At 34.3% G+C, this 11,636-nt stretch overlaps 1 protein-coding gene across 1 annotated transcript; it reads left to right on the forward strand.

The window, feature by feature from the left end:
• Nucleotides 1–538: 538 nt before the first annotated feature.
• On the forward strand, nucleotides 539–11,362 carry LOC117919793 (NADPH-dependent aldo-keto reductase, chloroplastic-like). The gene is made up of 7 exons (XM_034837047.1): nucleotides 539–742; nucleotides 7,554–7,604; nucleotides 9,407–9,483; nucleotides 9,638–9,725; nucleotides 9,922–10,197; nucleotides 10,409–10,660; nucleotides 11,040–11,362. The coding sequence occupies exons 1-7, from the start codon at nucleotides 632–634 to the stop codon at nucleotides 11,124–11,126; spliced, it is 942 nt and encodes a 313-aa protein (XP_034692938.1). The 5' UTR covers nucleotides 539–631; the 3' UTR covers nucleotides 11,127–11,362.
• Nucleotides 11,363–11,636: the final 274 nt, after the last annotated feature.

Consider the following 11,636-nt stretch of genomic DNA (forward strand, 5'->3'; position numbering starts at 1 on the left):
GTGAAAGAAATTTTTTTATATGCTCTTGAGTTAATTAGTTAAAAGTTAAAAGGATTGAAATAATTTTCAATTTTAGGTTATGTTTGATTCCCGAAAAGTATTAAAGAAAGCAAAAAATGATAAGGAAAATGATTTTCTTATATTTGATTATATTATAGAAAATTAAAAAAAGTTAAATTTAATTAAAATTAGTTAGAAACTTATATATTTTAAAATTATTTAATATTTATATTGATGAATTAAAATAAATAAAATAAGTTTAAAATAGAAAATAAAAATAATTTATCAATTTTAATTTTATTTTTTATTTTTTTCACTTTTTTTTTTCTTATGCTTTTTCTCTCTATTTTCTTTCCTTCGTATTTTTCCTCAAATTTTCTAAAAATCAAACATAACCTTAACATTTTCATATTTTTTTAAGAATCATTAATTTTTAACATAAATACTGTTAATTATTTGATTTAAACGCCACTCAAAACCCAAATTTTGGAATTTAATCTTTCCACGAAAAAAAAAACATGGAAAGGCTTTTAATCCAATAACCCTACGCCCTTTTCTCTTAAGGAAGACGTTTCTGTTATTCGGAGCTTTGAAGGGTGGATTAGCAGTTTCTGTTTTCTCGTATCTAGAAATGTCTCCGTTCTTTGAATTGAACACTGGAGCCAAGATCACTTCCGTAGGATTGGGAACCTGGAGGGCTGATCATGGTCTCATTGGCGATGCCCTTGCCACCGCAATCAAGGTCTCTCTCCCCCATACGCGTCACTTCTTCTTTTTCTTCCTTTTCTATTTGTACGTTTTGCACCTGTATTTGTGTGTGGATCCTCTCCAATATATTGTATATATTTGTTAATGGTACTTATCTAATTAGGGTTCATAGCTCCAGGAATTTGGTGTTTTGTGTATATTATTTTCTTTCTGGGTGTCTCCTCTTTACTTTATATACGACTTTTCTTTACCTATAAAAAAAATTATATTCTTTCTGGGTGTGAAGGTAAAGTTACGTTTTTTTGTGCCTAATGGTGCAAATTCTTTATAATTTTCCTAAGGACGTCAAGATCATGGCCTTGATGACCTTGTGAATAAACATTTGTACAGGTTTTTATAGGGTGTTTTTCTGCTTGGGCTTATTGTATTGAAGGTACCAGAAAAATTATTGCTTGAATGAAAATCAATTCACCACCAGGAAACTAAATAAATATACGGGCCTGGAAGCTATTTACAGTAACTTACAAAAGAATAGCCTAAATTATGGTGACTACTGAAAAGAATGGCCAAAATCATAGAGAAACAGTCGTGGGATCAAGGATAACGGACAATTAACCACAATATGAAAGATCTCATACTCACAAGATGGTGCTTCCATTGGAGATACAAATCTTGGAACAAAGAATGATGAAACTGTTGATGGGACAGGGGCTTAATAAGTGCATCAGCCAATTCCCAATTGATTCGTAGTTGAAATGTAAGAAACAGTAAGGATCCTCCTGATAACTTGATAAGGGGCAAAGTGGATGTCCGGCAGATAGATGCGTGGCTCCAAAATTGTGGCTGTAAATAGTAGGTTGCCTGGATAATGAAATGCCAAGCTCACTGAGAAGAGCAAACCTGAAGGATCTTGATAGCAGTGGAGGAAGGACCCAATACTTGGCCTTGATTGAGGTGTGGTTCATAGTGTCCTTTTTGTGTGAGTGCTATGAAACAGCATTACTGCCTAAGCAGACAAGGTAGACCATCAGGGAAGTATAGTCATTGCAGTTCCCAACCTTATCAGCATTAATGACATGGAAAGGTTAGTTGCAATTAAGGTAGAGACCATGTCAAAGTGTATTTTTAAGGTATTGAAATAATTTCACCGTGTGTACTTTGTTGTGGCATTTGCTTTGGCATCTTCAATATATATATGTTTTCTATTTACCTAGATATGTATATAGATAGATACAAAGAAGTAGGTGCTTGGTGGTGGAGCTGTGAGTTTCAGTTGGCTTGTGCATGCATTGTGCAAGTTTATTGGTTGAGTAGGAGATGTTCTGTTGAGTTAATTCCAAGTTTTCTAGGCAACCAAATGGACCAGATGTGGGCATGATCAATCCTTTTTGTTTGGAACGCTTCCAGCCTCATGTTTGAGTCCCAAGGTCACCCTCATCTTAGCCAATAATTTAACCAAACATAGAAAGCATTGAAACTGCCATAAGGAATGAAAACAATCATCAAATCTAAAAAGATTGAATCTTTAAAAATTGTGCTAAACTAGACATTTCAAAATCGAGTTCTTGCAGATTCTAGAAAGTGAAATAAACTCTAAGAATCAAAACTAAAAGTTTTAAATCAAAGATAATCAAGTTCCTAACACCACTCGGTATAAAAGGAAAACAAAACTTCAAGGAGATCTTCATAGGTGTGTTGAATGAGAAAACCTGTTTGCTGCCACTCTTCTTCTCTCCCTTTGTGTGCCTGTTCCTCTTCTCAAACTTATATAAAAGATCCCTTCTCAGTTCAAAAGATGTTTAAATAGGTCATCTCAGTATCAAAAGATGGTGTTTGGGCCTTCTTGGGTTAAAGACTGAAATCCCTTGCTTTAGCTTTAGCAGATATTTTAAAATTTTCCCTGATTTGTGTGATTTTTCCAGTAGGGAAAATGACCTTAGAATTTGGTGAAAATTAGCAGATCCATTCTTCCATGAGTCTAGGATTTTTGAAAATTTATTTCTCCCTAAATTGGTCGAAATGAGGCCTACGGCAGAGTTATGTGAGCTTCCTCTTATTTTGCTACTTTGTTCTTGCTTCTAAACCTTTGTGCAAAATTCGTGATCTCTCTAAGATCAGCCCAATACTCAAAATTATTTTTTTAAGTAATTCGAGTTTGAGATCTTGAAGGGAAATACCTATAAAGTATTACATACAACTTGAAAGCCATGATAACTGCCCACATAGAGGGATAAGGCAAACTTAGCTAATTAAGGGCTATGATGTCTACTAACTTGCTTCAAAATGTGAGGTAATATTAGTAATACGGTGTCCATATAATTTGAAATATCACATAATACATGATATAAAAAGAATGGCATGGTATGGTAAATTCCTCCAATATATCAATCCAATTTCCATGTTGATCGCATTATTTAATTTGGAGGCTTTGATTCTATTGAATTCCCTAATTTACAGTTGTTCATGTATGGAAAAGAGTCAATAGTTCATTAAGGGGTAATCCAAATGATGCTTCTTATTTTCCTTTTTCCTTGTTTTGTTTTGTTTTTTTAAGGAGTTTTGCATCGAATAGATAAAAAATGTTTTAGCTAATAGAGCCTCTATTTTGATTGGAAAATGCCTTTAAAAAATGTCTAACTCACTTGTATTGGATTCTATAGTCTCTTTTCTTCTACCATAGCCCTGAATGGTGAGAGGATTAGCCTCCCCTTGAAATAACCTCGTGAAGACAATCTTTTCATTATTAAGGGTTCCCCTATTTATATGTTCTTATTTCAATGTTGATGACAACTAATATTTCCCTCTATTGACTGTTATTTTTTTCTTATTGAAATTAGCTTTAATGTTTGGAAGAGGTTTCTGTACTCTATCTTGTAGATGTTGTTGTCCTTTCTCTGTACATGAGTTGGCTTATGTTTAGACTTCATAGCTTTGGTTTCTTTCTTTTGCTAATTAATTTAATATTTATAGAACCAATTCCATATATCATAGATGCATACATCAACTTAGTTGTAGAAACATAAATATATATATTTTTTTTGATAGGTTGTAGAAATATAATATATGCACAAACACTGCCCATGATATGGACAAGTAGGTCATCACAAAATAGATGTTTAGCAAGTAGCCACTTCAGTATTAGTGAACCATTATGATTGGTTTGATTGCTAACTCTGGGAGGAATGCCTCTATAGGCATTTTAACTGCTATGTTAAACCAAGGTTTGGTTAATCTCAATTTTGATGGTAACAAAATAAGGTTTAGAAGTAATGTTTTATTTTAAGTGTGCTTAGGTTTGAGTAAATCATCATAGCTAAGGTTCGGGTTTATCTCATTAAGCTCATCAATGACCATGAAGCACATGTTTGCCACTTCCTTCTCATTTTCTTCTTCTTCGAGAGTCATCTTCACTATTAGTCCAAGTGGCCATCATTGCCTTCTTCTTTCCTTTCTTTGTTTCACTCTTGTGGAAAGGGCAATCATATTTAATTTGCCTTTGTTTCTTGTATTGTAGCATATATAATCCTTCTTGTCCTTGTCACCTTCGATGAAGCTTCCTTCTTTTGATTGTCTCTTCTAGGAGTGGATCTCCTTCCTTTGAGTTTCCCACCCTTCATAAATTTCTTGAATTTCTTTATAATGAGGGTCAAGTCTTCATATTCTTCACTATCATTTTCATTAACCTCTTCTCCAATAGTTGAGGCTTTTTTCAAATAAGTCATGTTTTAAGTGGTTTTCCCATGTTACTACTGCCGGTGACTGTACTAACCTGCTACTGGTGACTTTTCAGGGCTATACTCTTCTTTTTTTTGTCTTCCACATCTTGATGGCTCTTCATGGTGATCTCATTGGTCATCAATGACCCCATCAATTCTTCTAATGATAGATTGGTCAAGTCCTTGACCTCTTAGATTGCGGTAACCTAGGCTTCCCATTTCTTTGGAAGAGATCTTAGCATCTTCATCACTTTTTCAGATTCAATATACATCTTTCCCAAAGCTTGAAGACCATTGACAATGTTAGTGAACCTACTGAACATCTTAACAATGGTTTCATTATCATTCATAGAAAATAATTTATAACTATGAGCAGACAAATTAATTTCAGACTCTTTTACTTGATTAGTTCCCTCATGAGTTTACTTCAAGAAGTCTCTAAATTTCTTTGGCCAATTTACATCAATAAACACGATTGTATTCATTACTACCAATAATATAATGTAAAAGGTAAATGACCTTGACATTCAATTAAACTTTTCTCTTATCAAGCTTATCCCATTCTTGACTAGGTTTTGGAATCTTCACTCCATTTTCTAATTTTGAAGGGATGGTGGGACTATTTTCAATGACATCTTAAAGATCAAAATCGGTAGATTATACAAACCAAGTCATTTTTTATTTCCAATATGCATACTCGGTTCCCATAAATAATGGAGGTCGGGTGGTTGAAAAACCTTTCAAATGGGATGAGTTTGATGGATTATCCATATTCTCGTAGATGGTTAAATCTTTCACAAGAGATCTAGCTTTAATAGTAATTGTTAAACAAGGCTAATTAGATTAAACAAAACACCTAAAAAGGGGGAGAGAGAGGGGTTGAATTGGGTTTTAAAATTGTTTCAAAGAATACACTTAATTTTAATAGCTCAAAAAAAAGTAAAGAGAGAGAGATAGAGAGATGCAAACTCGATTTTTATGGTGGTTCGGCAAATCCCACCTATATCCAATCTCCTCAAACTCCTTCCATGTGAGGCTTCCACCATTTTGAGGCTTCCAACCAAAGCCTTCAAGTTCTACATTTGGATTCAATGGCTCCAATAGGCACGTACACAATCTCTTCAAGTTCAATCCTAACTTCAAGCTTCAACACTTAGCCTTACTCAAATTGATAAAGGTTTAACAACACTTAACCTAGCACAATAAATGCTTGAAAACAAGAGAAGTTAGAATGAACAAATGGGTACATTAGGAAAGATTTGTGAGTGAATGATTAATTCACAAAGGAATAAGAGCTTTGAATGAGAGAAAATGGTGGTTTGATAATTTAATGGAATTATTACCTTATCAATAAATGCATAAGAGCTTTCTATTCATAGGTTTTTAACCTTGGATATCTTTTTCCACAAAAATGAGCCTTGGCCGGTTGAGCTCCGTTTCGACCAGTTGACTAGTCGTTGAGTATTAAATGCATTGTAGACGACCATTAGTCCTTTTTGAGCTTCAATCAGGCCTCAATTGGGAAAGGTGAAGCCTAGACCAAGAAAGCAAGCTCTTTGGAAGAGAGAAAATTTTCTAGAACCTAGGATGGATCTCGACTAGAAAAAAGGTAACTGATTGAACCAGTTTCCAACCGGTTGAGTTGGTTCAAGTGCACCCTAGATTGGTTGCACCTAAAAGGCCTAAAAACTTTTTCTTCCCAAAAGCTTTCTAATGCTTAGCAATGTGTTTAGGTAATTTGTGACTCTATTTTGAAGAGTTTTGCCTAAGGTTTTTGAAGTTTAACTTAGTTTCAAGTAAAGTGAGAACTTTTAGGCACTTTTTCAAAAAACTAAGTATGAAGAAATGCATGAAAAAAAATTTAAATCCTAAGAGCACCCAAAGGATTCATCTTACATTAATTTCCTAGGTTTAATAAGTCTTCATGCATCATTGATTTTGCTTTCCTTGAATTCTTTTAAGTGAACTTGTCATTTTCTTTTGATTTTCTTGTTATAAAACTGAAACTTAACTTGATTTAAAACAATTAGTATACTTAACCATGTTTTGTTATTATCAAAATTTGATTAAGAGAACTCTTAGGCTAACAAGGTGCATTTGCACACACCCTCTCTTCCAATGTCATGTATTCAATTGAGGCTAAACCTTAATCGGTTGAGGCCCAATCAAAGCCTTGAACCCTAGTGGTCACTTGCTAGAAGCATTAAATTCTAATGACTAGTGAACCGGCTGAACTAGTGCTCGACTCCAAAACTGTGTCTAACGGCTAGTTTAAGCTTCCAAACTCTATTTAAAGGCTCTAAAGTTCTTTATTTAAAAGTGTAATAGTTCTAAATCTTTTATGAATATCATTTGAGCCTTGAGGGAGTGTTTTTTTGTGCACTTTGTTTCAAAACTTATATATCATTAGTGTACTATTCAATTCTAGTTTATCTTCTATCATTTGAACCTAAATTTTGTACTAGGATTTTGTGAGGATATTTCCTAACATTTCTTGTAAACCTTTGAGAGGGAAAAATCTAAGTGTGAGGTATCATATAGGGATTCTCAAGTGTGGGGTATCACTTGAGGGATTATTCAAGAGTAAGGTATCTTGTAAAGATTGTAAAATGTGCTTGAAACCAGAAGTCCAAGAGGGTTGTTTGGAACCATAATCCAATTGTAAAGTTTGGAGGTTTGGTTAAAAGCCTCGGAATGGTGGAACCCTCACTTGGTTAGGAGCTTGAGGAGAGTGGACATAGGTTGGGTTGTAGTGAACCACCATAAAAAAAAGAGTTAGCATTTTCTCTTCCCTAATCTCTTTAATTTATATATCATTACTTTTCATTGTGTTTATTATATATTTGCATATAGTTATCTCTTGCATTCATACAATTTAAATTTAAAAAACAAAAAGCCATCACCCTATCCACTCCCCCTATGGTGATAACCTTAGGTTGATCTAGCTAAAATGCTAACATAGTAGCTCATCGTAGTTTGTCATTTTGTGGTGCACCTATATTAAGACACTGATTCAAACAGCTTATACTTGATTTTGGACCCAAAAAGATGCAGATTTCTTGGATTTAGAAGTGGTCATCTAATATTTTGATGATTCATAACTATTCCTTTTTCTTTTTGTCCCTGCAGGTTGGATACCGCCATATTGATTGTGCTCAACTTTATGAAAATGAGGAAGAGGTAGTTACAACAATGATGCAGTTCTAATTTCTGTGTCATTCACCCCATCATCATGATTATTGTCTGTGTCTATTTATAGTAAATACTTAAATTGCATTGAAGTTTAGAAAGAAAAAAATATGAGTAGTGTGCAAGAAACCCTGATGTAAAACAGAGAAACAATCATCAGAACAGAAATGAAAGACAGTATTCTACTAAAGCAATTTCTCAAGTCTATCCCCACTCATGAAAGAATTATCTTTGCTGGTTTACATCAGAAATTGACATCCAAATGAAAAGGGTCTGCAGGATCAGTTCTTTGATCTTCTTCTCCAAAATTCCTACACCTAGATTGTTGATAGCTTGATCAGGGAGAGGTGAATATTCTTTCTTATGTACTTCGAATTCTGCTCATGATTATTAATCATGTTCATCTTCTTCTATTGTGCAAACCATGTCTTCCTTATTTTTGCCCCTCCCCTCCCCATAAACTAGCCATGCCAACTAGTCAATTGTTTTAGAAATTTCATGAAAACCTGCTGTATTGCAAGCATAATGAGAAACAGAGACCAAGAGTCCCAAGTCACCAGAGAATGAATAAAAATTGGTCCAGTCTTCCTCTTCCTCCTGCATATGCAACATTCATTGGGAGTTGTCCTTCCCAATTAAGGATTTTGCCCAAGCTTCTGTCTGGGCCTTTAGCCAATTTCTTTGAGAGGGAAACCGACTACTCCAACTCTAGTCTGCTTTCTGTAATAGCAGTTCAGAACTTCCTGTCTGATTGCCCTGAAATCAAAGCCTGGGCACCAAAAAAGAGGGAGAAAAATCAACTGAGAAGCTCATCATTGAGATGTGACATGTAATACTACATTAAGAATTCCATCTTCCAAATCACCTTCTTGAAATGCACTTATTTTCAGTCAATACTGCATCAAGTTTTCTGTGCTTCACGATCACCTTCTTACACCTTTCGAAGCTAACAGATCAAAATAGTATTTCATAGATGCTACCCATCCAAACTAATAGGAATGAAATCTTTTAAGGTCCTGCACCTCCCTTCGTTTCTTTTCTTTCTTTTTTATTTTTTAATATCAAGTATTTTTTTTTCTTATGGCGATTTAAGAACTGATTCTCTTAGCTCTTAGTGATAGAAATGTAGGTAAACTTCTGTGGATTTAACATATCCATTTTTTTTTTTAAATTGGTTATATGATTAGTCTTTTAACTGAAAAATCATTTTACTTTTGTACACCATCTTTTATTTTACTTTATTGCCTATACAAGGGAATGTTTGAAATTATTTTATTGATTTTTTTATTCTTTGTTTTTTTAGATTTAATTCTGCTCCATCGATTATATCTAAACTAGTTGATGTTTTTCTTAGTGCTTTCTAAAAGTTAGGAGAGAGTTTGATACTCACCAACACTCTGTAACCTCTTCTCCATTTCATCCATCATTCGCTATCTGCAATGTGTCTTCAACTTCCTATTTTATGGATAATTGATCCAAATTTTTGGGTCTCTTCTAGTCCTTATTCTCCACTTCTTGTTTTTGTCCTCATTGTCAATTCTGTTTGTTGTAAAATTCTTTTGATTCTGAGGAATCTATCCCTGTGACAATGACAAGCAATGCTGCCCGATGAACCTTTTCATGCATTACATATGCGAGTTCACCCATAATTCATGCATGGAGTAGGGGGACAATCCTGATCTCGGACATGGAACACAATTTATTATTTTCTGATTCATAAACAATTCTTATAATTTTTGTGTAAGGATTTTATTCAATTTTATAACATTCTTATCTAGTTTTATTTCTTTTAGATTGGCTTTGCCTTGAAGAAGATTTTTGAAGATGGTATAGTGAAACGAGAGGATTTATGGATCACTTCGAAACTCTGGTTTGTTTGAATCTTGTGCTGACCTAAAAATATACTGGGTTTTCATAAAATTGAAATTATCAATTGAAAATTGTAATGAAAAGTTCGAAACATGGTTACCATGTGGCACGTTGCCTGTTTTCTACTGTTTAAGTGGAAGTGCAATAATTTGCAGGTGTTCTGATCATTCCCCAGAAGATGTACCAAAAGCATTAGACAGGACTTTGAGGAATTTGCAGCTTGACTATCTAGACTTGTACTTGGTATGTAGATCATGATTAAGCTGCTTGTTCAAGTTGATCTACAGATATTGGTGGAAAACTAGGAATGCATTTATTGTAACGCATATCAAGAGTCGATTCTAGCTTTGAGCTGGCATTCATTTCTTCTTTTTCTTTTGTGGATATCTTAATTCCCGTCATTTCCATGCTACTAAATGGCGCTGTTGAAATTGTGAAGATCCACTGGCCAGTCAGCCTGAAAAGGGGGTCGATTGGTTTTAAGCCTGAATATCTTACTCAACCTGACATACCCAGTACATGGAGAGCTATGGAGATGCTTTATGACTCTGGCAAGGCTCGAGCAATAGGTGTGAGCAACTTCTCCACAAAGAAGCTGGGGGATCTATTAAAGGTGGCCCGTGTTCCTCCTGCTGTCAATCAAGTGGAGTGCCACCCTTCATGGCAACAGCCACAGTTACATTCATTCTGTAAATCTAATGGAGTTCACCTTTCTGTGAGTATGCTGATAAAAAGTACTTGAATCTTCCTTTTGGGCTGAACATGTATTAAGCAAAACAGAGAGGTCCACTTTAAATATTTCCGTTAAGGAAATGGACTTGTTACAAGATGCTTCAAAAAAGTAATGGATTAAAATCATCTCTATGTATCTGCAGACAGCCCACAGATGATTATTTAATGATGACCATGAGTTTTCTTGATTTCAGGCGTATGCACCAATGGGTTCCCCAGGTGGCACATCTGGCAAGAGCAGGCAGCTCCTTAAGGATCCTGTTCTCAATATGATTGCAGAGAAATTGGGCAAGTCTCCTGCACAAGTTGCTCTTCGGTGGGGGCTGCAGATGGGTCACAGCGTGCTACCAAAGAGCACAAACGAGGGTAGACTCAAGGAAAATTTTGATGTTTTTGACTGGTCTATACCTGAAGACCTCTTTGCCAAGTTCTCAGAAATTGAGCAGGCCAGTAGTCTCTCTTAACCCGAGTTGCTAGGATTATGAGATGACTTGATTTCTCTTTAACTACTTTAATCTCTCTCTGCTAAGTATAAATGTATGCATGTGAAGCTTAAGATCCTAGTCATTTATCTTGTGGATTTGATAGTATTACATATTTTTATTTTCAGCCATTACCCTTTTCTGATTGAACAGGATAAACCATACCCTACTTGATTCTATAAAAAATGGAAATGTCTGCCGGCCCATAGATACAGCGACCATTCAGGCGTTAACACGCCCAATTTCCTATCGAATATTATGGGCAATTCTGAGTTGATTTTAGAATACAAAGTGACTTCAATGTCTGTATTGATGGTTTAGTTTATGGGTTTTGATTGCGCAGGTGAGGCTAGTTAAAGGTAGTAATTTTGTGCACGAGACTTTTGGAGTATACAGAAGCCTTGAAGAACTGTGGGATGGTGAGATTTGAGCATACATGCAATTGTTTATGTAAAATGTTTTCTTTATATGCACAACTATCCTTAATTTGTTTGGTTACTACTTAATTCTAATGTCAAACGCCTAGTTGCGGTGGTATTTCTAATGGACCAGGTAATCCCACTGGTGGTTTTAATTAGGATATTTGGTTAGTTGTTTAGGACAAAATTAATATACATCTATGTTTTTTATACATAAGAATGGAATAGAAGCTGACATTGGTATTTACACTTCATCTGAAAAATCTTACACAATTCTTATAACATAGAATATGATAAAAATATGGTCAACCAAATGTTGAATGAGATAATTAACGGGTATATAATTCACCTTATATATATATATATATATATATATAATATCTTTTACATGAGCTACAAAATAAGATTATTTTTTCTTTAGATTTTTTTATATATCACTTATTTGTAAAATAAAAAATTTTGACTAAAAAAATTAAATTTGTAGTTAAAAAAAAAACTAAAAAAATATTTATAAAATATAT

This window comes from Vitis riparia, chromosome 8, assembly GCF_004353265.1.
Source record: "Vitis riparia cultivar Riparia Gloire de Montpellier isolate 1030 chromosome 8, EGFV_Vit.rip_1.0, whole genome shotgun sequence".
Classification (NCBI taxonomy): domain Eukaryota; kingdom Viridiplantae; phylum Streptophyta; class Magnoliopsida; order Vitales; family Vitaceae; genus Vitis; species Vitis riparia.

What these genes read in the sequence shown, in the direction of transcription:
- LOC117919793 (XM_034837047.1), top strand. Translation starts at nt 632, where the DNA reads ATGTCTCCGTTCTTTGAATTGAACACTGGAGCCAAGATCACTTCCGTA. An exon ending in TTTATGAAAATGAGGAAGAG is followed by an intron (nt 7,605 to 9,406) that starts GTAGTTACAACA and finishes TATTTCTTTTAG; the next exon opens with ATTGGCTTTGCCTTGAAGAA. An exon ending in TGGATCACTTCGAAACTCTG is followed by an intron (nt 9,484 to 9,637) that starts GTTTGTTTGAAT and finishes AATAATTTGCAG; the next exon opens with GTGTTCTGATCATTCCCCAG.